Below are 27884 nucleotides of genomic sequence, written 5' to 3'. Positions count from 1 at the left end.
AGCACACATTCAGACTGGCAGTGCCATATTTTTCATTTTGTGACTCCAGTGAAAAATCAAGCTTAATTTTTATTTTTAACCATGCTGGTCGCCCATCTATTTATAGATGCTGGTTGTGTTTACACTACCCTCTGCTCCAGTTTTGGTTGTGACACTAAAAATGAGTGATCCAAATGTCCATTACACAACCCAATCTGTTGTAAAACGTTGTGTAGCAAATGTAGCTAGAGACCCAGCTCCTTTCCCAATTGTATCATTAGCGGAGGAGCTCGGTGTGCATAAATTTTGCTTTTGCATTTCTGTGTAACTGGCTGACTCACGCGCTTTGACGAAATACTGCTTGGGCAGACATGTCGGCCACAGGGGCACCATTTTAGATTTTGGTGGGGGAGGGGGCAACTTTAACCAGGATTCCAGGGGCTACTTAGGCATCTGAAAACTCGAGGGTTTTTTTCCCAGATAATAACTTAGAAATTAGCTGATAGAGCACTGTATCTAATTCCTATATAAAAAAAGAGGATTACATAAATATTAGACCCACTCAGCTCTAATCCTTACATGTTCTCACATCTAGTGTCAAGTCACTTAAGGGACATTGGTTAGGTTTACAATTTTAATGTATATTCTTTGTTACTAGCTCTTGAATACAACAACTGCCCTCCCCTGTCCCCCGAGGTGAAAGTAATATTAAACACTTACCGGGACGGGAGCCTGGCTCCGGGCCCCTGGAAGGGGTGGGCCTGGGGGTCAACCTCCCTCAGCCAGTCCATCCGCGCTGCCTGGCTCACGCTGCCCGGGGCTCCTGCGGTGATTTGAAGGGCCCAGGACTCTGGCCACTGCAGCAGTGGCCAGAGTCCTGGGCCCTCTTAAATTGTTGGCCCTGGGGTAGCTGCCCCTTTGCCCCCCTCCATCGGCCTCCTTACGGGCAGGGCCGCTGATGTGACGGGGGGGGCGGCGACGTTAGCAGCAGCGCTGTAAGGAGGGTCCTTTGCTGCGGCAGCTGGGTACGGACTGGAACCGGCTTCTTACCAGTTCGCCGCACCGGCCCACTTTCACCCCTGCCTGCCCCCCAGCTGGCGCCCCTGGTGGGGCCATTTCTTGTGACTGACCCTGCTCCCCCAGCCCGTGCTGCAGAGAGGGGGCATACAGCCCCCAGCTCGCTGCCCCAGCCGATGCAGCGGAGAGAGGACAGGGAAGGCCAGGGAGCCAGAGCTGCCCTGGCCCCGCAGCGGGTGGGGCAGCGGGGGCCCCAACCCAGCTACTCCTACACCCCAGCCCTGAGCGGCAGCCGGGGGGCGGGGCATAGGGAGGGGCGGGGCTAAGCGGGGTTTAGCCCCGCCTTCCTGGCCGGTGCTGGGGCGGAGGGGGCGGGTCCGAGCCGGCCTGGCCCCGCCCCCCGCAGATAAGGCAGCCGGCGCCGCTGCCCGGCGCAGAGCCGAGGATGAAGCGGCGCAGCGAGCGGGGGGTCGCGCCGCCGCCGCCCTTGGGGGAGGGTCTCGCGGCCCAGGCTTCGCCGGGCGGGGCTGGAGACCCCCCTGGGGGCTCCCCGCGGCCCAGGCGGTAAGTCCCGTTCCGCTGGGGGAGGGGGCGGCTCTTCTCTCCCTCCCCCCCCCCCCGCCGCCACGTGCCCCCTGTGGGGGTGTCTCCCTCGCGCTCCAGGGCAGGCCCCCCCCGTCCCCGTCTGCACTGCCCCCCCCCCCCCGGGGGTCTCCTCTGCTCCCAGCCCTGCTCCAGGTGAAGTGATGCAAGGCGGGTCGTGTCACACTGCTCCCCGCTGGCAGGGGGGTGCCGCTTGGGGTGCCCAGGTGTCGCCCTGCTTCCTCCCAGAGGGGAATGGGGGGGGGGAGCGGGGGTGTGCAGCCCCGGCTTGGGCCCCCCACTGGGGGGCTGCGAGCGGGGCAGCGAAGAGCAGCCCCGAGCTCCGGGCGCAGCCGGGTCACTGTGCCCGGCTGGGCTGCTGAGCATCGGGAGCCGCTGCTCTCCGGTCTCCCCTTACCCAGCCCCCGTGGGGACATGACCTGGACGCAGCGAGCCCTGATGTGGTTCCTCGCTCCCCAAGCCCGGCCTCCTTGGGGTGTGGAGGAGCAGCATTGGTGCGGGGGAGCCAGCAAGTCAGTTTCCTCTTGTGGGCGCAGGAGCTGAGTGTTGGGGGCTAAGAGGTCCTGATTTTATAGGGACAGTCCTGATAGTCAGGGCTTTGTTTTATTCCTTGTCCTGATTTTTCACACTTGCTATCTAGTCACCGTCTTGGGGGAGCAGGAGGGGTGAGGTGCCCCCAGGGGCAATGGAAGAGGTGCCATGCCCATGGGGATCAGGGGTGCAAAAATACAAATTCACCCAGGGTGCCATTTTCCCTAAGCCTGGCCCTGGGTAGCTGCACCTGCTGGTGTACATGGGGGTTGCTTTATGCACAGGTATCCGCCCTTTTTAAAAGCTTGGCTCCCAGTGTATTGCGTGCTGCCCCCTCCACCCCATGCCAAGTTCAGTTTTGCTTAATAAAACACAAGCGTGCTCTCTCTCTCTACATATTTAAAAATTTTACAATGGGTACAAATTGCTCAGAGGAGCATTGCAGATTTGAAAGGTGGGTTAGAGCTTGTTGTCTGACCCCAAATAATAACCAATTGCTGATGATGTTTGCTTAAATTATGAACATAGACTATACTAGATACTTCTACTGGGAACCCTAAAGAAGGAATTGAAATTACCACTTTCTTCTGAATCCTTGGGTTAACAGATGTGAAAGAGCTTTCGCTTCTGCTTTCACAATCCTCCTTAGCATTCATCCATTTGGAGCTCAATTGGCTCTTCTCCCATCTACTACAAATTCCATCCTGTTTTTTTTTTCTAGCCTTTCTGCATAAATTAATCACCTCCCACCCTACCTTTAATTATTGTCTCATCTCTGTAGAGATCAGAATAGGTTGATAAACTCTTATCCAAAATCTAGCCACAGTAGCGCAATCGATCTCATCTAAGATGACTCTTCATAGCGTCTGTGTTGAGCAATTCTCATGACTGTTCTGAGCTCCAAGTGCATCCAATATTCTGCTTGTTTTTCTGATGTATGTTGTGCAGACCTTATTATTTTTGATTAGTAGTTGCCAAGATGTGCTTGGCACTGAAGAAACACAGTATGGTTTATGCTCCAGGGGCCCAGTCTAAGGACTGGGTCAACATAGACCAGGGAAAGGGAACGACAAGAGACAGTTTCCTAGATTTTTCCTGCTCTGTCTTCTAGAGAACTTACTAAAATGCATTCTCACTTTCGATTTCAATGTAAATAAGTCCCCAGTTAGTCATTTTCCTGCCAGTGGTTCTACCGTCTAGATTGAATTGCCTTGGGAGTCTCTTATGTTGTAGACTTTTCAGGACAGGAATTGTCTTGGTTGTGTGGCACCAGCATGTGGAGAGCTAGGCCGTCCAATTCAGCATTCTGTGTAAAGTCTCATCGTATGACAGTACCTTCTTCAGAGTTGTTTATCTGAGAGTCTACATGGATGTCTAGGATCATAAAACCTTAAAATAGACTGAATTGCTATGATTTTGCTTGGATCAAATGCAGTGGCTTGTAATTTCTTGCCTCCTTGGTATCTAGTGCTTGTGAAAAGTGGCAAATGACAGTAAAGGAGACTTGAAGTCCCCTTGCCCAGTCACACACCAAATACCGCACAAATAGTGGTAGCATATGGGCTCCCTTGAAGTACTGAGGGTCACGACAGACCCTTTATCCCAGTACAGATCTGCTGAATAATTCAATTTTTATTAAACTCTGTGGCACATGTTTCTTTTTTCTATAAAAAGAAAAGCATTCTCAGGCTAAAACAAAGCATCATCCATATAATGCATTAAAATGTTAAAATTCAGTTCCCATCCAGCTACTTTCTTAAGCAAGTTTTCCCCCATTCCTATCTGAGAGCCATTCCTGCTCTAGATGATAAACTCCTTGGTGCCTGGTTGAATTCTGCTCTCGCACCTCTGACTTCGCAGGGAGGCTGCACAAAGTGAAGGATGGGATAGAAAGAACTTGGCTTTAATATTGTGACCCAAAATGTCATAGATGCGTTTGTAGGTTCAGACCCTAGCCAAGCATCAGCAATTACCTAATAACGACTAATACCCTCATTAGGTTAGAAATAACTGGCATCATTCAGCCTACCATGAAGCTGGTCAGAACATTTGGTCAAAAGCGTCTGTCTTGTTCAAGGGTGGTTATTGTTTCAATTTCTTCTGTAAAAACTCTTCTTCCATCCACAGCATTTACCCCACTTCTGATATCTTTCCTGCCATATTACTTTCCCAGCACTATCCCCTTCTTCCTTGGCTTTCTTCCTCTGTGTCTGCTCTTATGCACTGACACAAGCTTATGCTGTCTTGCTTTCTGGAAAATCTGCCCTGTTTTTTAGATGTACAGTGAATTTGTACCCCTTTTAACTCAACTGTCTTCTACTCTGAGCCATACCCTAGGCTGGTGTAACTGCAATGACTCCAGCTGAGCGTCTCTAGCTTACGTAAACTGAAGATGCTGGCCCTTTATACTCAAACATCTAGCTCTCTTCCTCCCTTTCCATAGCACTCCACATCAGTGTCCTTCCTCCAACAGAGCTCTGGTTTGAAGTTAAAAACTTCCTGTGGCCTCTGAGATATTCATGCTCTGGCAATCTCAATGGACAGCAGCAACAGAGCTAGACTCACACTGGCAAATAGCTAGCTTGCTTTCTGATGAGTATCCTGTCATGTTGCTGGGGTGTCTGAACGTGTTTGGACAGTGCCCTCAAAGGCTAGAGCCACATCCCAACAAGAACAGCATCTTCTGGGAAAGTTTTGCATAATTCCTGTTAGTGTATGACTGGGTGTGTGTGGGAAGTCCTTTTCCCTGACTCAACAGTTGCATCATGATCCAGCATCATTAGCTTGCAAGACTCCTCATTTCCCCAGAGATTGTGTGAACTTTCTCTCCCAGCCTGAGACTAACTCTGGAAAATCTCCTGTCGTTCTTGGTGTTTTCATCCTCTTTTGGGCATTAATACATTTCAGAGGTAGGTTAGTGCAACACAAAGCTACAACTGACAAAGCTGAAGCAATTACTAGGTGCTTCCAGGCTCTCTTCAGCGTCTGGGTGTTGCATGCATAGAGTGACTGCAGTTGCAATGGCTTGAGCAGTAATCCATGTTTTCTCACGGCATACTCAAATTCTTTCTAAAGAAGAGTGCTGCTTTTCAAATGGGGCCCGCATCTCACTGTGTACTGCATAGGTGCCATTTTTGAGTAGCATGGAAGTAGTTGACCCCTGCTCCACCCCACTATTTTTCCTCCGGTGCCTATGCAAGACAGGCTGTGTTTATCCCCTTCTGAGAGATGGGGGTGGGGCCGGGGGAAATTGAAGCATAGAGAGGGTGCATCAGCTTGGGCAAATCACTGTCTGTGCATTCCTTCTCTAGCGCATCAAACATAAGGTTTTTTCTCTACTTCCAAGGCCCTCTGCCCAGTCTCCACCCTTCCTATAATCTGTCATTCGCTATTAAGAGGTCAGTGCTTGGCTCCGATTGGCCCATGATGTCAGTCTGTGCTGCCCACTCGTTAAGCTTTCAAGTAAGTCCCTTCCTGGTTTCTCCTTGGCTGCCCCTCAAATGTGGGAGGAGCTCCCCATGAACATCCACAAAGCTACCTCCCTAACTCCTTCAAATCCCTCTCCAAAACTCTCCTATGCTGTGAGGCCTGCAAAAAACTTGACTATTAGGCTACTGGTATGTTGTGACTGCTACCTATTGCCAGTGTTGTCTCACTGTTTCCTTGTACTCCCCTGTTGGTCTGTACCCATCTTCTTTTTGTCTCATAGAATTGTAGGGCTGGAGGGGACTTAAAGAGGGCATCTAATCCAGCTCTCTGCTGTGAGGCAGGACCAGGTATACATAGACCCGTGGTTCTCGACCAGGGGTACATGTGCCCCTGGGGATACTCAGAAGACTTCCAGGGGGTACATCAACTCATCTAGATATTTGCCTAGTTTTAAACAGGCTACATAAAAAGCACTAGCGAAGTAGGTACAAACTAAAATTTTGTACAGACAATGACTTCGTTATACTGCTCTATATACTGAAATGTAAGTACACTATGTATATTCCAATTGATCTATAATTCTATGATAAAAATGCGTATGTAAGCAATTTTTCAGTAATACTGTGCTGTACAACTTTTGTATTTTTTTTTGTAAGCAAGTAGTTTTTAAGTGAGGTGAAACTTGGGGGTACACAAGACCAATTAAACTCCTGAAAGGGGTACAGTAGTCTGGAAAGGTTGAAAGCCATGAACATAGACCATCCCTGACAGTTTGTCTAACCTGTTCTTCATATCCTCCAATGATGGGGATTCCAAAACTTCCCTTGGAAGCCTGTTCAGTCCTTAACTATCCCTACAGTTAAGCCATGTCTTACATAAAGTCAACTTAACTTTATAGCGTAGTTGACATTGAGCCTCCGATTGAAGCAAATCAATCTTGTGTGTCCACACTACACTCATTGTGTCAGAGGAGTGCATCCTCACTAGCAGGGCTTGCATTGCCGCACAGACCACTGCACTGTGGGTAGCTATCCCACAGTTCATGTAGCCAAGTGGAATTTTGGGTTGGGCTTGCAATGCTTTATGGGACCAAAACATTTGCGGGGGTGGTTATGGGAACATGGCATTAGCCTCCCATGATGCACTTCCCTCCTTCTTTCCCTCCAATCAACAGCAAACAAACAAAGCCTTTTTTTTGCACCTTTTTTTCATAAGCCCGGGTTACCCATGCAGCTGCTATAGCATGAACCCAGCTCAGCTCTAAACTGTTGTTGTGAGCATTACAAACACCTCACGCCTTATCCTGCAGTATTTACACAGCCAATAAAGGAGCTGCCGTGTGGAATGATGTCACACAAGCAGCCCTGCTGGAAGACCCAGAACAGAGTAATTGGCAGTTGCTGGCAACAGTCATGCATCACCTTGACATGGTTGACTGCTACGTCTGGGCCTGGGAAACAAACACTAACTGGTGGGACTGCATCGTTATGCAGCTGTGGGATGACCAGCAGTGGTTGCAGAACTTTCGAATGCATAAGGCCACTTTCCAGGAACTGTATGACAAGCTTTCCACAGCCCTGAAGCGCAGCAATACTAAAATGAGAGCTGCTCCGACAGTTGAGAAGCGAGTGGCGTTGGCTCTGTAGAAGCTTGCAACACCAGACTGCTACCGGTCAGTGGGGCATCAATTTGGAATGGATAAATCTACCATGGGATCTGTTGTAATCCAAGTTGCCAGGGCCATTAGCAGACTTCTCCTAAGAAGGGTAGTGACTCTGGGCAATGTGCAGGACATAGTGGATGGTTTTGCTGCCGTGGGGTTTCCTAACTGCGGTAGGGCGATAGATGGAACGCATATCCCTATCTTGGCACCAGACCTGGTGTGGAAGAGGCACTGACAGACAATGTTTCAGCTCCAAGGAATACAAAGCACAAGGGTAGCATTGGTATATTTATGCTTGATCTGTAATTTTCACTCCATGCATCTGAAGTGTTTTTTTTACTGACAAAAGCTTATGCCCCAATAAATGTGTTAGCCTTTAAGGTGCCACCAGACTCCTTGTTGTTTTTAAGGGGGGCCTTGACTGTGCATGCAGTGTTTCTGGTGCAAGGTTAATTCTTTTTATAAAAAACACACCCCTCAATGCACTTCATTGCAAGACACCACATAATCACAACCGCTGGCTACTGGAAGAGTTGGTTTGCTGCTCCAGCCATGGTGAGTAAAGCTACAAGGCATGGACGAGAGGTTTTGTGCTGCTGCTTTTGTGAAAACATCCTTAGGATCACTGGTTGGAACTTAAGGAAAAAAACCCCTTTCCCCTCATCAGCCTGGATGGAGATTGAAGACAAGCACCAGCATAAAGTCCCCCAAATTTGTTTTTTACAAAAGCAGCACGGGGGAGGGAGACATAGGAAGCTGCCCCCCTTTTTTAAAATGCTGGTTGCAATACACAGTGATCCTTTCCAACCATAGCACGTTTGGGACAGCGTGGTTGTGATCCAGATTTTACCTAACGGGTAGATTACTTGTTGAATTGTTTGCAGTTTAAGGGCTAGCATTGAAAACTTCCCCCGTTTCCCCTAGGTAACCATATGCGATAACCCTTTTCTGAGGGTAACAGATGGCAAGGCAGAAGATGCTGCAAGCTTCTGGGTACAGACCTGGTCCTTGTGCTGCAATGCCAGCAGAGTTAATACTGGAGTGGCGAGGGAAAGTATCCGTCCTGTGGTGGACAAAATAAGGCAGCCCTTCCCAGAAACTTTCTGCCAAGGATTGCGGAGTACCTCCATGAAAGCTTCCTGGAGCTCTCCATGGAGGATTCCCAGGCCATCACTATGCACATAAACAGTCTTTTCCAGAGAGCACCTTCTGCATAACTGGAGTGGCCACGGATACCCACTACACCTACTCTTTTGTTCAGATTAAACATAAAAAATAATAGCATGTAACCCCTACAGTTTGACCAGAAAGGTGGGCTTACCAGAGGTGCCTTCCCCGGCATAATGCTCTCCCACCAACTGGTCCTCTGAAGGGATGGGCTCCAGGGTTAAAAACCGTTCTTGGCTGTCAGGGAGAATGGATCCGCCACTTGCCTGCTTCACCGCCTCCTTGTCAACAATGTCCTCCTCATTGTTGCTTGAGGTCACCCAAGGCTCCTGGGAGGTCTCCATGGAGCGTTTTGGGGTAGTGGTGGGGTCGTCAGCAAAAATATCATGCAGCTCCTCATAGAAGTGGCACATTTGTGGGGCAGAACCAGAATGACTGTTCGCCTCCCTTGTCTTCTGGTACGCTTGCCAAAGCTCCTTTATTTTCATGCAGCGTTGCTGCATGTCCCCGGTATAGCCCTTCTCCCCCGTACAATCTTGGCACAGATGGCGGTGTTTCTTCTGCAGGATCGGAGCTCTGCCTCCACAGATTCTTCTCCCCACACAACCATAAGATCCACCACCTCCCTGTGTACTCCATGCTGGAGCGCGTGTGCAGCCTTGAGTCTCCATAATCGGTTGTGCTGGCGAGCTCCTCACACTGATCAAACAGGAAATGAAAATTCTAAAGCTCCCATGTTAAAGCCCAGGAAACCTCTTTTTCCTGTGTACCTGGCTGATGTGCAGTAGAGTTGAAAGTGCTCTCCAGAGTGGTGACAGCAGAGCACTGTGGGACACCTCCTGGAGGGCAAGTCAGTCAAATGACACAACGCAGTGTCTACGCTATCCCCATGGATGTCCAATCAAGTGCTACACCTCTTGTGGAGGTGGAGTACAGAAGTCTACAGGCCATTTAGGACAGTGGAAGGGACGCGGTAGTGTAGACACATTATTAAATAGACCTAACACGGCTTATGTTGCCCGAACTTTGAAGTGTAGATCAGGCCATGGAAAATTTTTCCTGATATCTAACCTAAATCTCCCTTGCTGCAGATTAATGTGATTACTACTTGCCCTACATTCAGGGGACATAGAGAACAGCTGATCACCATCCTCTCATAAGGCCCTTAACATAGTCTTCAAATATCCGCTGCTGCCCCCCCCCCCAAGTTTTCATTTCTCAAGACTAACCATGCCCCTTTCTTAACCTTTCCTCATAGGTTGGATTTTCTAAACCTTTTATCATGTTCGTTGCTCTCCTCTTGACTCTCTCAGAACTGGACACGGCACTTCACCTGAGGCCTCACCAGTGCCACGTAGAGTGGGACAAATGACCTCCCATGCCTTACTACACTCCTTTTGTTACAGCCCAGAATTTTAGCTTTTTCACAACTGCATCAGATTGACTCATTCAACTTGTGATCTACTGTAACCTCCCACCCCATTCTCTTCAGCATACTACCACCTAGCCACTTAGTCCCTGTGGTGTAGTTGTGCATTTGGTCTTTCCTTCCTAAGTGTAGTACTCTGCATTTACCTTAGTCTGAAATCAACAAGGGTAAAGTCAATACTCTGACTTGTCAAGGTCACTTTGAATTCTCTTCCTGTCCTCCAGAGTGCTAGCAACCCCTCCCAGCTTAGTGTCCTCCACAGATATAAGTGTCGTTTCCACTCCATTATCCAAGTCAATAATGAAAAGACTGACCACTGCAGGACCCCACTAGATATGTCCTCCCAGTTTCACAGCAAATCATTGTCACTCTTTCATATAGTCCTTTCATCTAGACCACATTTTCCTAGTCTGCTTTTGAGAATGTCATGTGGGACTGTGAAAAGCCTTCCTAAAATCCAGATTTATCCCATTCACAGCTTTCTCCTTCTTTGAAAGGATTATTTGCCTAGTGGGGGGGAGGGGGAAATTCTGATCTCAAAAGATCCGCCACATAGCCAGGTCAATATATAACTCGGGTCTTACCCAATAATCATGCTGCTGCCAATCCTTTAGTATCTAATCTTTTCTCTTACCAAAAAAAAGTCAAAATGGTCAAAAATCCTATACATACAAACATTGCAAAGTTCTTGTATCACGTTTGAAGCAGTGGTGGAATAAATTGCTGGCTTGTAAAGTCTCTGGTAACATTCAAAAGATTGGAAGGTCCTCAGTCCATTGATTGGAAGGCTACTTTTAGGGTAGATCCACAGATCAGAGCAGGAAAGAGGCAAAATGCAGATGCCTCTAAGGTCTTTTCTACTTTCTCCCAAGCTGGAGGGAAAGCTCGCAGTCTTAGGGTATGTCTACACTACGGAATAAGGTCGAAATTATAGAAGTTGGTTTTTTAGAAATCAGTTTTATATATTCAAGTGCGTGTGTCCCCACAGAAAATGCTTTAAGTGCATTAACTCGGCGGAGTGCTTCCACAGTACCGAGGCTAGAGTCGACTTCCGGAGCGTTGCACTGTGGATAGCTATCCCACAGTTCCCACAGTCTCCGCTGCCCATTGGAATTCTGGGTTGAGATCCCAATGCCTGATGGGTCTAAAACATTGTCGCGGGTGGTTCTGGGTACATATCGTCAGGCCCCTCTTCCCTCCCTCCCTCCGTGAAAGCAAGGGCAGACCATCGTTTCGCGCCTTTTTTCCTGAGTTACCTGTGCAGATGCCATACCACGGCAAGCATGGAGCCCGCTCAGGTAACCGTCACCGTATGTCTCCTGGGTGCTGGCAGACTCGGTATGGCATTGCTACACAGTAGCAGCAACCCATTGCCTTCTGGCAGCAGACGGTGCAATACGACTGGTAGCCGTCCTCGTCGTGTCCGAGGTGCTCCTGGCCACGTTGGCTGGGAGCGCCTGGGCAGACATGGGCGCAGGGACTAAATTTGGAGTGACTTGACCAGGTCATTCTCTTTAGTCCTGCAGTCAGTCCTATTGAACTGTCTTATGGTGAGCAGGCAGGCGATACGGATTGCTAGCAGTCCTATTGCATCATCTTCTACCGGGCAGCCATGAGATGAGGATGGCATGCAGTCCTTCTGCACCATCTGCTGCCAGCCAAAGATGTAAAAGATAGATGAAGTGGATCAAAACAAGAAATAGACCAGATTTGTTTTGTACTCATTTGCCTCCTCCCCTGTCTAGGGGACTCATTCCTCTAGGTCACACTGCAGTCACTCACAGAGAAGGTGCAGTGAGGTAAATCTAGCCATGTATCAATCAGAGGCCAGGCTAACCTCCTCGTTCCAATAAGAACAATAACTTAGGTGCACCATTTCTTATTGGAACCCTCTGTGAAGTCCTGCCTGAAATAATCCTTGATGTAAAGCCACCCCCTTTGTTGATTTTTAGCTCCCTGAAGCCAACCCTGTAAGCCGTGTCGTCAGTCGCCCCTCCCTCCGTCAGAGCAACGGCAGACAATTGTTCCGCGCCTTTTTTCTGTGCAGATGCCATACCAAGGCAAGCATGGAGGCCGCTCAGCTCACTTTGGCAATTAGGAGCACATTAAACACCACACGCATTATCCAGCAGTGTATGCAGCACCAGAACCTGGCAAAGCGATACCGGGCGAGGAGGCGATGTCAGCGCGGTCACGTGAGTGATCAGGACATGGACACAGATTTCTCTGAAAGCATTGGCCCTGCCAATGCATGCATCATGGTGCTAATGGGGCAGGTTCATGCTGTGGAACACCAATTCTGGGCTCGGGAAACAAGCACAGACTGGTAGGACCGCATAGTGTTGCAGGTCTGGGACGATTCCCAGTGGCTGCGAAACTTTCGCATGCGTAAGGGCACTTTCATGGAACTTTGACTTGCTTTCCCCTGCCCTGAGGCGCATGAATACCAAGATGAGAGCAGCCCTCACAGTTGAGAAGCAAGTGGCAATAGCCCTGCGGAAGCTTGCAACGCCAGACAGCTACCGGTCAGTTGGGAATCAATTTGGAGTGGGCAAATCTCCTGTGGGGGCTGCTGTGAGGCAAGTAGCCCACGCAATCAAAGATCTGCTGATATCAAGGGTAGTGACCCTGGGAGATGTGCAGGTCATAGTGGATGGCTTTGCTGCAATGGGATTCCCTAACTGTGGTGGGGCCGTAAACGGAACCCATATCCCTATCTTGGCCCCGGAGCACCAAGCCGGCGAGTACATAAACCGCAAGGGGTACTTTTCGATAGTGCTGCAAGCTCTGGTGGATCACAAGGGACGTTTCACCAACATCAACGTGGGATGGCCGGGAAAGGTACATGACGCTCGCATCTTCAGGACCTCTGGTCTGTTTCAAAAGCTGCAGGAAGGGACTTTATTCCCAGACCAGAAAATAACTGTTGGGGATGTTGAAATGCCTATAGTTATCCTTGGAGACCCAGCCTACCCCTTAATGCCATGGCTCATGAAGCTATACACAGGCAGCCTGGACAGTGGTCAGGAGCTGTTCAACTACAGGCTGAGCAAGTGCAGAATGGTGGTAGAATGTGCATTTGGACGTTTAAAGGCGCGCTGGTGCAGTTTACTGACTCGCTTAGACCTCTGCGAAACCAACAGGACAGTGGGGTGGGAGGAGGTATTGTTTCATATTCTCTGTGTGTATATAAAGTCTGCTGCAGTTTCCACGGTAAACATCTGATGAAGTGAGCTGTAGCTCACGAAAGCTCATGCTCAAATAAATTGGTTAGTCTCTAAGGTGCCACAAGTACTCCTTTTCTTTTTGCGAATATTCCCACTGTTATTACTGCTTGCTGTGTGCTCCACAATATCTGTGAGAGTAAGGGGGAGACGTTTATGGCAGGGTGGGAGGTTGAGGCAAATCGCCTGGCTGCTGGTTACGCGCAGCCAGACACCAGGGCAGTTAGAAAAGCACAGGAGGGCACGGTACGCATCAGAGAAGCTTTGAAAACCAGTTTCATGACTGGCCAGGCTACGGTGTGAAAGTTCTGTTTGTTTCTCCTTGATGAAACCCCCCGCCCGTTGGTTCACTCTACTTCCCTGTAAGCTAACCACCCTCCCCTCCTCCCTTGGATCACCGCTTGCAGAGGCAATAAAGTCATTGTTGCTTCACATTCATGCATTCTTTATTCATTCATCACACAAATAAGGGGATGACTACCAAGGTAGCCCAGGAGGGGTGGTGGAGGAGGGAAGGAAAATGCCACACAGCACTTTAAAATTTATTGAATGCCAGCCTTCTTTTTTTTTTTTTTGGGCAATCCTCTGTGGCGGAGTGGCTGGTTGGCCGGTGGCCCCCCTACCGCGTTCTTGGGCATCTGGGTGAGGAGTTTATGGAACTTGGGGAGGAGGACGGTTGGTTACACAGGGGCTGTAGTGGCAGTCTGTGCTCGAGCTGCAGCAAAGGCAGCTGGAGCACAAACCATACACTGGAGCATACTGGTTTGGTCCTCCAGCAGTCTCAGCATTGAATCCTGCCTCCTCATCACGCTGCAGCCACATTTGAGCTTCAGCCCTCTCTTCAGCCCGCCACCTCTCCTCCCGGTCATTTTGTGCTTTCCTGCACTCTGACATTAATTGCCTCCACGCATTCGTCTGTGCTCTGTCAGTGTGGGAGGACAGCATGAGCTCGGAGAACATTTCTTCTCGAGTGTGTTTTTTTTTTTTTCTTTCTAATCTTCACTCTCCTCTGGGAAGGAGAAGATCCTGTGATCGTTGAAACACATGCAGCTGGTGGAGGAAAAAAAAGGGACAGCGGTATTTAAAAAGACACACTTTATAAAACAGTGGCTACGCTCTTTCAGGGTAAACCTTGCTGTTAACATTAAATACATAGCACATGTGCTTTTGTTACAAGGTCGCATTTTGCCTCCCCCCACCGCGTGGCTACCCCCTCAACCCTCCCCTCTCCCTGTGGCTAACAGCGGGGAACATTTCTGTTTAGCCACAGGCAAACAGCCCAGTAGGAACGGGCTCCTCTGAGTGTCCCCTGAAGAAAAGCACCCTATTTCAACCAGGTGACCATGAATGATATCTCACTCTCCTGGGGATAACACAGAGAGATAAAGAACGGATGTTGTTTGAACGCCAGCAAACATACACTGCAATGCTTTGTTGTACAATGATTCCCGAGTACGTGTTACTGGCCTGGAGTGGTAAAGTGTCCTACCATGAAGGACGCAATAAGGCTGCCCTCCCCAGAAACCTTTGGCAAAGGCTTTGGGAATACATCCAGGAGAGCCGCGAATGCCAGGGCAAAGTAATCCTTTCACATGCTTGCTTTTAAACCATGTATAGTATTTTAAAAGGTACACTCCCTGGAGGTCCCTTCTCCACCTGCTGGGTCCAGGAGGCAGCCTTGGGTGGGTTCGGGGGGGTACTGGCTCCAGGTCCAGGGTGAGAAACGGTTCCTGGCTGTCGGGAAAACCGGTTTCTCTGCTTACTTGCTGTGAGCTATCTACAACCTCATCATCATCTTCTTCGTCCCCAAAACCTGCTTCCGTATTGCCTCCATCTCCATTGAAGGAGTCAAACAACACGGCTGGGGTAATGGTGGCTGAACCCCCTAAAATGGCATGCAGCTCATCATAGAAGCGGCATGTTTGGGGCTCTGACCTGGAGCGGCCGTTCGCCTCTCTGGTTTTCTGGTAGGCTTGCCTCAGCTCCTTCAGTTTCACGTGGCACTGCTTTGGGTCCCTGTTATGGCCTCTGTCCTTCATACCCTGGGAGATTTTGACAAGGTTTTGGCATTTCGAAAACTGGAATGGAGTTCTGATAGCACAGATTCCTCTCCCCATACAGCGATCAGATCCCGTACCTCCCGTTCAGTCCATGCTGGAGCTCTTTTGCGATTCTGGGACTCCATCATGGTCCTCTCTGCTGATGAGCTCTGCATGGTCACCTGCAGCTTGCCACGCTGGCCAAACAGGAAATGAGATTCAAAAGTTCGCGGTTCTTTTCCTGTCTACCTGGCCAGTGCATCTGAGTTGAGAGTGCTGTCCAGAGCGGTCACAATGGAGCACTCTGGGATAGCTCCTGGAGGCCAATGCCGTCGAATTGTGTCCACAGTACCCCAAATTCGAGCCGGCAAGGCCGATTTCAGCACTAATCCACTTGTCAGGGGTGGAGTAAGGAAATTGATTTTAAGAGCCCTTTAAGCCGAAATAAAGGGCTTCATCATGTGGACGGGTGCAGGTTTACATCGATTTAATGCTGCTAAATTCGACCTAAAGTCCTAGTGTAGACCAGGGCTTAGTTTTTGGGGGAAAAATTACAGGCAAAAGATGGAGTCTGGGGTCATGTGAGCAAGTCATATATGCCCTTGCATGTTTTGACTCACAGGAGCAGCCATTACCCATATTTTGGCTCAAGTGTCCACAGGAAGGCTCACTGGGTGGAGATAAGCGTCTTCTGTGACCCATTGCACGAGCTAAGTGTTTAATGGGCCATCAACTTAAATAGCTGCTTCCCAATGTGCTGGCCAGACTGGATGTAAATTACCTGGTGGGTGTTACCCCAGGACACACACCTTTTTGAAGTACTGGTACATAGCCAATATTCATAATTTTAGATACAAAGATGATACAAGATTATAAATGGGATAATCACCCTCCAAATCATAACTTTGCCATTGACGCCTTACCTGATACACTTTTTGTACAAGATTTGTTGCAATTATCTAACAGTGGCAACATTAATACTAACAAATGTTTATACTTTGATCATATAGTATGACTTGTTCTCTAGGTGCTTACAAACTATTAATCAGTTTTGTACAATATCTTTCCAGGTATCAAAGTTAGGCTGACTGGTCTATAATTCCCTGGGTCTGCTTTGTTCCCCTTTGTAAAGAAAGGTACTATCTTTGCTCTTCTCCAGTCTTCTGGGGCCTTGTCTATCCTTCATGAGTTCTCAAAGATTGTTTCAGCTAGTTCCTTAAGTACCCTTAGATGAATTTCATCCAGCTGTGCTGACTTGAATACATCTAACTTATCTTAGATATTTTTTAACATATTCTTTCCCTATGTTGGCTTGTCTTCCTTTTCCCCTTGTTAATATTGTGTTGAATATCTGGTCTCCATTAGCCTTTTTAGTGAAGACTGAGCAAAGGAGATTTCATCATTTATTAGCGCTTTCCCTCTAAGTAGAGGAGCTAAACTTTTTCATCTTGCTCTTAATGTAGTTCTAGAACCCTTTATTTCCTTTTTTGGCCCTTGCTAAGTGTAACTTTGTGCCTTAGCCTTCCTGACTTTGTCCCTGCATGCTTGTGCTATTCTTTTGAACTCCTCCTTAGCAATTCATCCATGTTTCCACACTTTGTAGGATTCTTTATATATATTTTTAGTCGTTAAAGGTCCAAACTGTGTGTGCACATTTGTAATCTATCAAAATACTCTGAAATTTTGAAGGATACACATGAGCCTACATGAATCGAGTAGCATTTTATTAAGATTTTTCCTCCCACAACATGGTGGGGTGGAAAGAACCTAGGTCAGCCCAACTATCTCAAACAGCAAATACTTATTGAATCTTGCCTCCTGGAAAGCAATAAGGCTTAAAAACGAGTAGCGTGTGCAGTGGAGAGAATTGTGTGTTACTTAACATTGAGGTTTAGAAACTTGACTTCTAAAGCCCTGCCAGAAAAGATGTGTAAAAAGGTAAAAGCAAGGACTAGCCTTGTCTGAAAACTCTTAGGCACAGCGTGTGCGCACACCCTCTGAACAGCGATTCTATCCCTAGTATACTCAACCTCTGACTATTGTTTACCAGTCTGGGTGAGAAGCTCATGTACCAAATCTCTGGACATGCAGTTTAATGCCATGATGAGAATCCTAACAGGAACATTCAAATCCACACCTGTTCAAGAGTTGTGCACTCTGGCACACATTTCCCCCTTTCCCCCGCTCCCAAATCCAGGGAGAGATACATACAACTGAACCATGGCCAACCTGAGCTTACCAATTCACGAAGACTTCCAGAACCTGCCAAAGGCATGCCTGAAATCTCGCTGGCTTTTTTTTTTTTTTTGGGTGGGGGAGAGATCTGGCTAAAGTTCTTAAAGTGCTGTCATTCAATCCTGAGGCTCACTGGAAAGAATTCTGGGATAATGTGAATTTCCCACACATCTGATTGCCAATCTCACAAAGGAACTTCCGTGCTTCAATGTACCCTGGAGACAGTCCTCTGCACTGGACCATTTTAGAACATTGCGTGGCAGCTGCTGTCCCCACTCTCCTCTCTTGGAAGAGGAGACAACACAGTATGACTGTGGACACCCCCTGGCAAACGGTGGACCACGCTGAAAGTCAGTGTCTGCTTTGATCACTTGCCAGTGGCATCTCCCATTTACATCAAGCCACTCCTGAAGCTACCCGCTGGCGCACTAATCTGGACTTGCCTATTTGCCTCTCTTGCCTCACGAAAGAAGGCTTTAGAAAGATTGAACAGGCTGTTGAGCATCAGTGATGGGAATAGGGAAATCCCTTTGCACATGCTGCCTTCTGCACACCAAAGAAGTGCTCCAGCTTGTTCGTGCTCCTCTTGAAGTACCTGAGGATCATTTTCCAGACTTTGCATAGAATACAAAAGACAGAGTTAACTCAAGTCTCTGCAGGCAGCAGCACTGCTGAGCACGACTACAGCAAATCTAGCAATTGGTGGTGGTCTTAGGCCTCTAGTGCCTGACAGGGAAGTGACTTCTTTTAAAATAGCTTTTTGCAAGAATCTTAACTTTCCTGCTGCTGCGGAAGAAAACCCACCCCTGCAAAACTCTAGGTCCTTGTTTTAATCATGTCCATAAGCTGGAGACTTGACCCAACCCCTCCCCCCACAAGTCCTATGTAAAGACTCATAAAGCTAAACTAACGCTAAATATTGTTTTCTTAATGTATATCAATGGGATTTATGTCTTACAGGAGTTGGCCATCCTGGTTATTCAGAACCCTAATTCTGCATCTCTTCATTATTTATGTTTCCATACCATTCCTTATACGTCTCTTTCCTGCGCTGTTGGCCAAGTTTGTCTTTCTCAATATTGGTAAGTATTCCTCCCACTTACTTGTGTGGATAAGAAATTATGTGGAACTCATTGCATTTCTTTCTCTATTGATTTATCAAAGAGCAAAAGGGGGCAGCTGGTGAGCAAAAGTGTACATATTGCTTTACTAGTACCAAGCTACACATGAAAGTGTATCAAAGGGCTAAGACTTAACTATTTGGGGGATTCTGGCTAATTTCATGAGATTTCTGGGATGTGAAATAAAACCTCTATGTAAATCTGAAGCAGTGTGGTGGTGTGAGGGGTAGATTGACTGACTACCTTTCTGTGGTGCAGCTGGTTTGGTGGGATGAGAAATGCAGTGGGGTTGCTGAGTGAGAATAACCTCTTCGGATGATGAAGGCAAGGGACAAAGGGAGATCCTTAATTGGCCTGACCTTCCTGGTGGCAATATATTTGTTACTCCTGGGGGAATTCTGCGCTAAAATATTAAAATCTGTACACTATTTTTTTAAAATTCTACATATTTTATTTGTCAAAATAACACCATATAATCACGTCAGTTTCAGTTATTTTGGTAATTTATTTCAAAATACCAGTCGGCAAGTTTTGTAACAATACAGACAACAAAACATGTTTTTGACAGATCCTTACTAGACATATGAATACAGAACTTTGAGTAATTCCTTTAAACTACAATCCAGAACTGTATTTGCTGCACAGAAGCAGTGCAAAGGCTTGGGGGGGGGGGGAAATCAGGGGTAACGGAGAAGCTGAGGGAGGGGGAAGTTATTGCTGGGAAGGAGCCTGGGAGTGAACCTGGAGAGTGGCTGGGTATGAGTGGGAGACCTATAGAACTGTTTGTTTGTTTGTTTGTTTGTGTTTTTAATTTTCTGAGGGGGAGGAAGGATTGTTGGGGAGCCCCCCTATGCAGACCCTGGCTGCCTCTAGCCTCTCCCATTCAGTCAGGCACCCCCATTCCCATCCTTCTGAACCCCAGTCTGTGCCCCATTCTGTCTTCTCTTCTCTCTTCCCCCTCCCCCCCCCCAATATGTCTCTTCACCTGGTCCCCCCCGCCCCGGGTAGGGCACTGTAAGGAATGCCGCCTCTTCTCCTCTCCATTGGCTGCTACGGGGAGCTATCGGCTGTCATGGTGCCACAGCAGCTCCTGGTGGCCAAAAGGCATAACTGCAGTGCCTCTCTGACAAAGTATTTTCTGTGGCGGGGGGGAAATCTGCAGGCGACTTGAATTCTGAGCGTGTGCCATGGTACAGAATTCCCCCAGGTGTAAGTGTGTACGCAAGAATCCCATGCACTGCTACAGGCTGGGGACCAACTGGCTAAGCGGCAATCCTGCAGGAAAGGACCTGGGGATTACAGTGGACGAGAAGCTGGATATGAGTCAGCAGTGTGCCCTTGTTGCCAAGAAGGCTCAGAGCATATTGGGCTGCATTAGTAGGAGCATGGCCAGCAGATGGAGGGAAGTGATTATTCCCCTCTATTCGGCACTGGTGAGGCCACAGCTGGAGTATTGCATCCAGTTTTGGGCCCCCACTACAGAAAGAATGTGGACAAATTGGAGAGAGTCCAGCCAAAAGCAATGAAAAGGATTAGGGGACTAGAACACATGACTTATGAGGAGAGGCTAAGGGAACTGGGCTTCTTTAGTCTGCAGAAGAGAAGAGTGAGGGGGGATTTGATAGCAGCCTTCAATTACCTGAAGTGGGGGTTGGCTGTTCTCAGTGGTGGCAGATGACCAAACAAGAAGCAATGGTCTCAAGTTGCAGTGGGGGAGGTCTAGATTGGATATTAGGAAATGCTATTTCACTAGGAGGGTGGTGAAGCACTGGAATGGGTTACCTAGGGAGGTGGTGGAATCTCTTTCCTTAAAGGTTTTTAAGGCCTGGCTTGACAAAGCCCTGGTTGGGATGATTTAGTTGGTCCTGCTTTGAGCAGGGGGTTGGACTAGATACCTCCTGAGGTCCCTTCCAACCCTAATCTTCTATGATTCTAATAGCACAAATAAACAATGTACCATCACTTTGCAATTATTTTGCATTAATATGTTGTCATGTAGCAAGAGGAACAGCAAGGCCCGGTGAAGAATTCGATTTCTTTACAGTAAAGTCCTCACTGTTTTTGGTGTAATAGAAGCCCAGAAATCAATGAGAATATGCAAAGAACAATATTAACCCTCTGAGATAATAATATTGTACTCCAGTACCTGCTGTATGTGGGTTCAATTCCACTGATGTAAGGGGAGTTTTACCCATTTGCATGAGATCTGAATTTGGCCTTACACCTTCAAAGGCATAAGTGCTGACTTCCCCTCTTTCCTGTGGGTGCTCGACCCCCCCACCTCTGCTCTTGGCCCCGCCCCACTCCACCCCTTCCATGAGGCCCTGCCCCTTCCAACCCCTTTTCCAAAGTTCTCACCCCAACTTCACCCCCCTCCCTGCTCCTATTCAAACTCCTTCCCCAAATTCCTGCCTTTTGCCTGCCTCCTCCCCTGAGTGCACCACGTTCCTGCTCCTCCCCCTCCCTCCTGGAGCTTGCTAATGCTGCCAAACAGCTGTTTGGCAGCAGCCAGGCAGCAGGTGCTGGGAGGTAGGTGGAGGAGTGGGGATGCGGCATGCTCTGGGGAGGAGGCGGCGAAGTGGGGGCAGGGGGAGCTTGGCTGCCAGTGGGTGCAGAGCACCCACTAACTTTTTTTTCCCTGTGGGTGCTCCAGCGCCTATGTTCAACGTGGCTTACAAACATTCTCTAATCTTCAAATATCCCCATGAAGGTAGGTAGGTATTTATACCCATCTTAGATTTGGGGAAACTGAGGCACATGTGAGGTAAGTGGTCTAGGACCACACAAAGAATCGATGGCAGAACTGGAACCAGATGCTGAATCTCCTGGGGCCTGGTCCAGGTCCCATAAAGTCAATAGAAAGATTTGGCTGGGAGGAGAATCAGGACTCCAGTGTTGAGATCAGCTTGTGATGCCAGGATGCCTATTAAGGGACTCTGTTCCAGTCACTTTCCTCCTGTCGTCGTCTTTTGCGTGAAGGATTCATCATCCTGTACCTATCTGGCTAGTTAATGGTCAGTTTCATGTTGGCTTGGGGATTGGGATGGCTGGTACTTTCGGTCCATTACTGTGAGTTGACAATAAGACACTCTTCTGCCAAGGATCTTGTTCATGGCAGTTCTCGTTCTGAGAAGGCGGGTAGGCTGGGTAGCAGAGGTAGTATAAATATGTACAATCACTTCTCTATGTGGAAGTGCTATGTATAGTATACACTTGAAGGGGAAAGATTTCAGAACTGCTTGACACAGGTCTGCTTAGGCTCTCATTGAAGCCAAAGGTGAAAAGCTCTTTGACATCAGGGGGAGGAGTTAGCTGAGTTCAGAAGATTCCACCCATGATAGGTCAGGAATTAGGTTTTCTCGCAATAACATGAAACCTCTTCCTCGGAATCTGGTGAGACTCTGCTCAGTTTGACTCTGGACGTGAACTAATCCTCCTAGCTATCAATAGGATGATTACTGCACTGTACGGGAGAACTTGCCACTTAGCATTTTGTGACTTGTCTTTCTCAGTGGCATTTCCCTTTGTGGACTTTGGGAAGCCTGAATTGCTGCTGAACCATACTGTAAACTTCTATCTCACAACCGAACCAGAGGTCACCATCGGTGTCTGGTGAGTAGACAACCAGATCCATTCAGATTCTCATGGACTGGCAAAAGGAAAGTGTTTGTTTGAACTCTAATGTACCCAGCTGAGGTCTAATGTCTAAGAATTTCAAACGTCAAACTATATTAGTAGTTGACACCTGGATACCATGTGGCATGCAATGTAAAAATCTGTCACTACTTCAACTTTTTAGATTCTCCAGCTAAAACTTATTCTTATGTTCTGCATAAAGCTGTACGTTTTAGTGACGAAGCAAAGTAAGAGCTTGCATGTCTCCAGAACTTCCTTTGTAGTAGTGAACAATAAAAACAGCAGCTGTATCTGGATGCAAAGGGCTTGACCCTTCTTTGACCAGATCTGTGTAGGCGCACACAGCCTGCTATTTGTACCTGCACTGCTGCACCTTGGTGTACATGGGCAGGTGGTGAAAGTCCATGGGCATAGTAGTGAAAATCTGCCTTGAATGTCAAGCTGGGTCAGCTAGCAATGGTGTGCCGCAGAGCAGCATGTGCATTGCTCCCTCCATTGGATGTTCTGTATTTTCCCCATTATTTCTGTATGCTGTCTACCAGCAGTTGTGTCCAAAGCCCTTCATCTGTCACAGTGGATCTGTTCCTGGCTACTGGACTGTGATGAGAATATGTAGCTATTTTTAAAACTGAGAAATGATGCTGCATTATATTCTGCTGAATTAAAAACAGTATTTGGTCTCTCAATTGTTTGTTTTTCCTTTTGTGAAGGGTATTCCATGTAGAGCAGTGGACAGAGAAATGGCTGGACTCTACCTAACGAAAGAGGCTGTGCCTGCCTGGTTTTTGAAGACCATTAACTAAATGCAGTTATTCATCTTCCCAGTGTCTGATCCATGAAACAGTAGCATGTCTCCTCTGATCAGTAATGGAATATCCAGATGCACTTGAGCAGGCTTGTTAATTACACACTCTTGGTTCTTTAGGCATGTTTTGCCTGGCAGCAGGGGGATAGAAGCTCAAGGGAAGGACCACAGCTGGTATGAAGAAAGTCTTGCAGACAATAATCCCGTTATAATTTATCTCCATGGCAATGGAGGTAACAGGTGATTAACATGAATAATGCTATATTTGTAGGTTGTTCTATATTATGTTGGGTACATTGTGTTGCTTGTGTCAGTCACATCTGTTCTCACCAGCTGGAGACAGAAATAGTTTGGCTGTAAACTCTGGAAGTTGTCCTACCCCCTACCCCCCAAGCTCCGCTGAAAGTGACCTTTCTTATGGAGAGACGGCAGACTTGTTCCTGGTTTTTTATGATGTGGCTTATAATACTGTTTGGTACCCACTCCTCCCCAGCTTGTGTCTCAGCCACTTCTTATGCCTACTAGGTTGTAAGCCCTTGGGGGCAGGAGCTGTTTGTAGAATATCTAGCCCAGTGCAGCTTCCACAATAGAAAGGCTTAGGAACAGTTCTCTTTTTCCTATAAAGAGAATCCTGTCAATTCAGCATGTCCTACTGAAGTGTCTGCCTGTCCTTTTGCCATTACTATGCACAACTCCTTCATCCTCCCTCTTTGACTCATCTCTGCATCTACTCCCCACATCACATGCTCAAGCCTGCCAGTTCTGTCTGCATGGCCTCTCCTGTTTCCACTGCAAAGCTCTATTCCAGGCCTTGATTGTCTCTTGCCTTGACTCCTGTCCACGTCTCCTTCTGGCCTTCCTGCCAAGCTTTCCAAAATACTACTGTGGTGATCCTTTGCCTGGCCTGATGCATGACCAAGTCCAGCCTTTCCTAAAATCCCTTCACTTGACTCCCTGGTCCTTCTATTTCTGTCAGGCTCCCCATTCTCCCCTTCACAGCCTGCTGCAACTTAGCTCCTTCCTGTCTCTTTGCTCCTGTCTCCTTTTGTTCCCCCCTTTGCTCAGTCCAGATTGCTCATTCAGTCCTTCACCTACATCCGCCTTGTGCCTTCTCCTTTCATGCCTCCCTCTGTGCCTGGAGCCTCCTTCCCGATCGAGTCCTGCCCTGACTGGACCTGCAGAACCTACTGATCTCATGGAGAGAGTCAGGTCAGGATTTGCCCCACCTTGTGTATTGCTGTCATACCCTGAACTGCTGCCTAAATGTTCTGTTAGCCCCATCATAGCCAGCCTTGAGGAGCCGTCCTCCTAGCCCCTTGGAATGGCTGTAAAATGAATGCTGCGGGGTAGCCAACCTGTGTCTCCAGAGCCACATGCGGCTCTTCAGAAGTTACTAGGCGGCTCCTTGTCTAGGCACCGACTCCGGGGCTGGAGCGACAGGCGCCAACTTTCCAATGTGCCGGGGGCGCTCGCTGCTCCACCCCTGGCTCTGCCACAGGCCTTGCCCCCCACTCCACCCCTTCCTGCCCTCCTCCTCTCAGCCTGCCCTGCCCTCGCTCCTCCTCCTCTCCCCCAGAGCCTCCTGCACACCACAAAATGGCTGATCAGGAGGGAGGGGGAGGCGCTGATTGGCGGGACTGCTGGTGGGCAGGAGGTGCTGGGAGCTGGGGGGGGCTGATGGGGGGGCTGCTGATGTATTACTGGGGCTCTTTGGCCATGTACATCGGTAAATTCTGGCTCCTTCTCAGGCTCAGGTTGGCCGCCCCTGGTGCACTGTGTTGGATTTCTTTTAAAGGATGCTCTTTATCTGGCTGAGTCTGAAAATAAGTTCTTGATCTAAATTGCCTCTCCCTTGAGGCAGACCGGTTTTAAACAGGAAATAGCCAGAGCCTCCTTTTTGTTTCTTTCTGGTATTTCAGCAACTGTGGACTTTGGCCATATGTCTGTGTGCTCCAAAGCTGGTGCTCGCGCACTGAAATAGCGTGCCACGGCTTCCATCTCGCTTTAAGTCTTTAGTGATGATCAATTTTTATAGCATCTTGGGTGCTAAAATATTAGGCCGTTTATTAGCTTCCTGGTGCTTGGTAAAGCTATGTCATTACTCCCAAATCTTGTAGTGGCTGTCTCAACACCCTCTCCCCCCCCCCCCCCCCCCAAAAAAAAACACAAAAAACGACCCAAACCCTTGACTGCTAATCAATATGAAAACATTCTGCTATAAAATAACTTGCACTTGAAATATTGGAGAAATGTGAAGTTTGTTCTAAACTCCTCTGTTAAGGTTGCACGTGTCGTACTCTAGAGGCCAGTACACCCATTCTGGGCCTAATTGAAGGTGAATAAAACATCCTGGGGCTGAGGCAATGAAAGTCGAGGCTAACTGATCTGTTGAAGGGGCCAGCTGCAAACTGTTGGTTCCTACATGGTGCTCTGATTTAAAACTGTCCTCTAGTGCAGGGCCACAGTGCACAGACTAATCCATTTTTAAAATGGATTAAAGAGCACTTCAGCTTCCTGTTATCTTTAAAGAATCTTCATTTCTTCCTTTTGCCTATCATCTGGCTGCCCCTGGTAAAGAGGACTTGTTCTTCGAATCAATGAATCCTTGTTAAAGCTTTTTTTTAACTCTCCTACAGGGCTTCAGGGCACAGAGTTTCCTTGATGAAGGTAGGTCAGACTGATACGAGTGGGTATTGAGACTCCCACAGTCCAGTGTGTGGGGTGTACTCGCTCAGATGGTATCCCAGAACACTGCTTGTTATCTCGCTTCCCAGGTAGTGTATGTCACCAACAAAGATTTGGTAGGGCCAAATCTTGCTTGGTTTTTGTTTTTTACACAAGCAAGCCAACTGCACACATCTGAGTGATGGCTAGGAGTAGGGCAAGTAGAATCTAGTGGGTACCAATCCTTTCTTTCCATGGATTGGGGCTGCACCACTGTAGGATGGTTCTTCCAGCCCGTACACTAGCTCTGAGTTTTGAACAATAAATACATTGGCTGCCCTAGTCTGTCATTTGGAGTGTAACATTGCTTGATTTCTTGAACAGGTGATGAGTGGTGCAGGCTTCCATATACTGGCTCTTGACTACAGAGGTAAACTTAACAAAAAACACCAAACAAAGCTGTCTCTCCATTTATTAAAATTTTTTTCTTCATGTTTTAACCCCCTAATCTGCTGCTTCCCAGGGTATGGGGACTCTAGCGGCTATCCAAGTGAGACTGGATTTACTACAGACGTCCTGTACCTCTATGACTGGGTAAAAGCCCGGAGTGGAAATAGCAGAGTGCTCTTCTGGGGACACTCCTTGGGTAGTGGGTAAGTGTGGTACCGGAGACTGGCCAAAGGATGTGGAGTCTAGGGATTGTAGTGAAGCATCCCTTGGGTTGCTGGACAAATGTGTAGTTGCTGTATAACCTAAAATACCAGGGTGGGTTTTAATTGCAAACATATAATGCCCATGTAATCCTTTCTCTCCTCTGATCTCTGCTACTGCTAAAACTTCCTTTTTAATAAAGGAAAATCCTGTTCAATCCCCTATTTCTCCTATTAGGCCTTGTTTATAGTAGGAAAATGTCACATTTCAGCGACTTCTAAGGCACTGAACTCCATAGACTGTCTAACAGAGGAGTAATGTCCTGGCCCAGAGGACTGGAAGAATGCTAAAGTTGTGCCAACATTTTAAGGAGTAAACCGGATGATCTGGGTAACAATAGGCCTGTCAGCTTGACATCAGTCCTGGGCAAAACGTGTGGAATGGCTCATATGGGATTTTGTTAATAATGAATTAAAAGAAGGTAAAATAATTAATGCCAGTCAACATGGGTTTAGGGCAAATAGATTTCTGCAAACTATTTCTCGCAACTGTAGTTGTCAAAGGTAATGATGCTGGGATACTTAGACTTTTGTGAGGCATTTGATTTGGTACCATATGACATCATCTTTACGAAACTAGAAAGGTACAAAATCAACATGGCACATACAAAATGGATTAAACTGGCTAGCTGGTACATGTCAATGTAATTGCAAATGGGCAATTATTTTTGAGCGGGTATTTTTTTTAAGTGGGATTCTGCAGAGATTGGTTCCTGGCCCTACTTATTTCTATCAATGACCTGGAAGAAAATAAAATGACAAAGCTTGCTAGTGACCCAAAGACTGGGGGAGTGGTAAATACTGAAGAGTATAGGTCACTAATACAGAGCGATCGGGATCACCTGGTAAACTGGGCAGCCATAAGCAAACATGTTACAGTACAACCAAACATGAAGTCCTACCATCTAGGAACAAAGAATGTAGGCCATAGTTATAGGCGGGGAGACTCTATCCTGGAAAGCAGAGACTCAGAAAGGCTGTGGGGAGAAGGGTCATGGTGGATATGCAAGTTGAACATGAGCTCCCAGTACAATGCAGTGGCCAAAAATGCTAATGTATAAACAGGGGAATCTCGAATAGGAGCAGAGGTTATTTTACTTCTGTATCTCGCACTGCTGTGACCGCTGCTGGAATATAGTGTCCAGCTCTGGTGTCAACAATTAAAGAAGGATGTTGAGGAAAAACTGGAGAGTGTTCAGAGAAGAGCCACAAGAATGATTAAAGGATTGGGGAAAACCTGCCTGATAGCTATAGTCTCAAGGAGCTCAATTTATTTAACTTAACAAAGAAAAGGTCTTGATTAGTCTAAAAGTAGCTACATGGGGAACAGAAATCTGATCACAGAGGCTCTCCAGTCGATCAGAGAAAGAGAAATTTAGACTAGAAATAAGGAGCAAATTCTTAACAACAAGGGTAATTAACCATTGGAACAATTTACCAAGGGTTGTGATGGATTCTCCATCCCTGGAAATACTTAAGTCAAGATTGGATCTTTCTGAAAGAAATCCCATTTCAACCACAGCTGTTGGACTTGAAGCAGGAATTGGAGTCCATTGGGCTGTGTTATACGGGGGATCAAGTGAGATGAACCCAATGGTCTGTTCTGGCCTTAATCGATGCATCTCCTTTAAA

General features: G+C 47.6%; 1 protein-coding gene across 1 annotated transcript in view; it reads left to right on the top strand.

The window, feature by feature from the left end:
* The first annotated feature begins 1426 nt into the window (after positions 1 to 1426).
* Positions 1427 to 27884, top strand: part of ABHD12B (abhydrolase domain containing 12B) — a 37968-nt gene continuing 11510 nt past the window's right edge. Inside the window, exons 1-7 of the mRNA XM_048853117.2 lie at positions 1427 to 1560; positions 18277 to 18398; positions 21950 to 22049; positions 22999 to 23118; positions 25515 to 25545; positions 25927 to 25972; positions 26066 to 26195. Of these exons, the coding sequence (XP_048709074.2) occupies positions 1442 to 1560; positions 18277 to 18398; positions 21950 to 22049; positions 22999 to 23118; positions 25515 to 25545; positions 25927 to 25972; positions 26066 to 26195 (668 nt within the window). The 5' untranslated portion in view covers positions 1427 to 1441. The remainder of the gene's footprint in view (positions 1561 to 18276; positions 18399 to 21949; positions 22050 to 22998; positions 23119 to 25514; positions 25546 to 25926; positions 25973 to 26065; positions 26196 to 27884) is intronic.

The sequence above is a fragment of the Caretta caretta genome, chromosome 6 (genome assembly GCF_965140235.1).
Source record: "Caretta caretta isolate rCarCar2 chromosome 6, rCarCar1.hap1, whole genome shotgun sequence".
NCBI lineage: Eukaryota > Metazoa > Chordata > Testudines > Cheloniidae > Caretta > Caretta caretta.
Note: the sequence above shows the minus strand (reverse complement) of the source record. Positions and strands in the feature narration are given on the sequence as shown.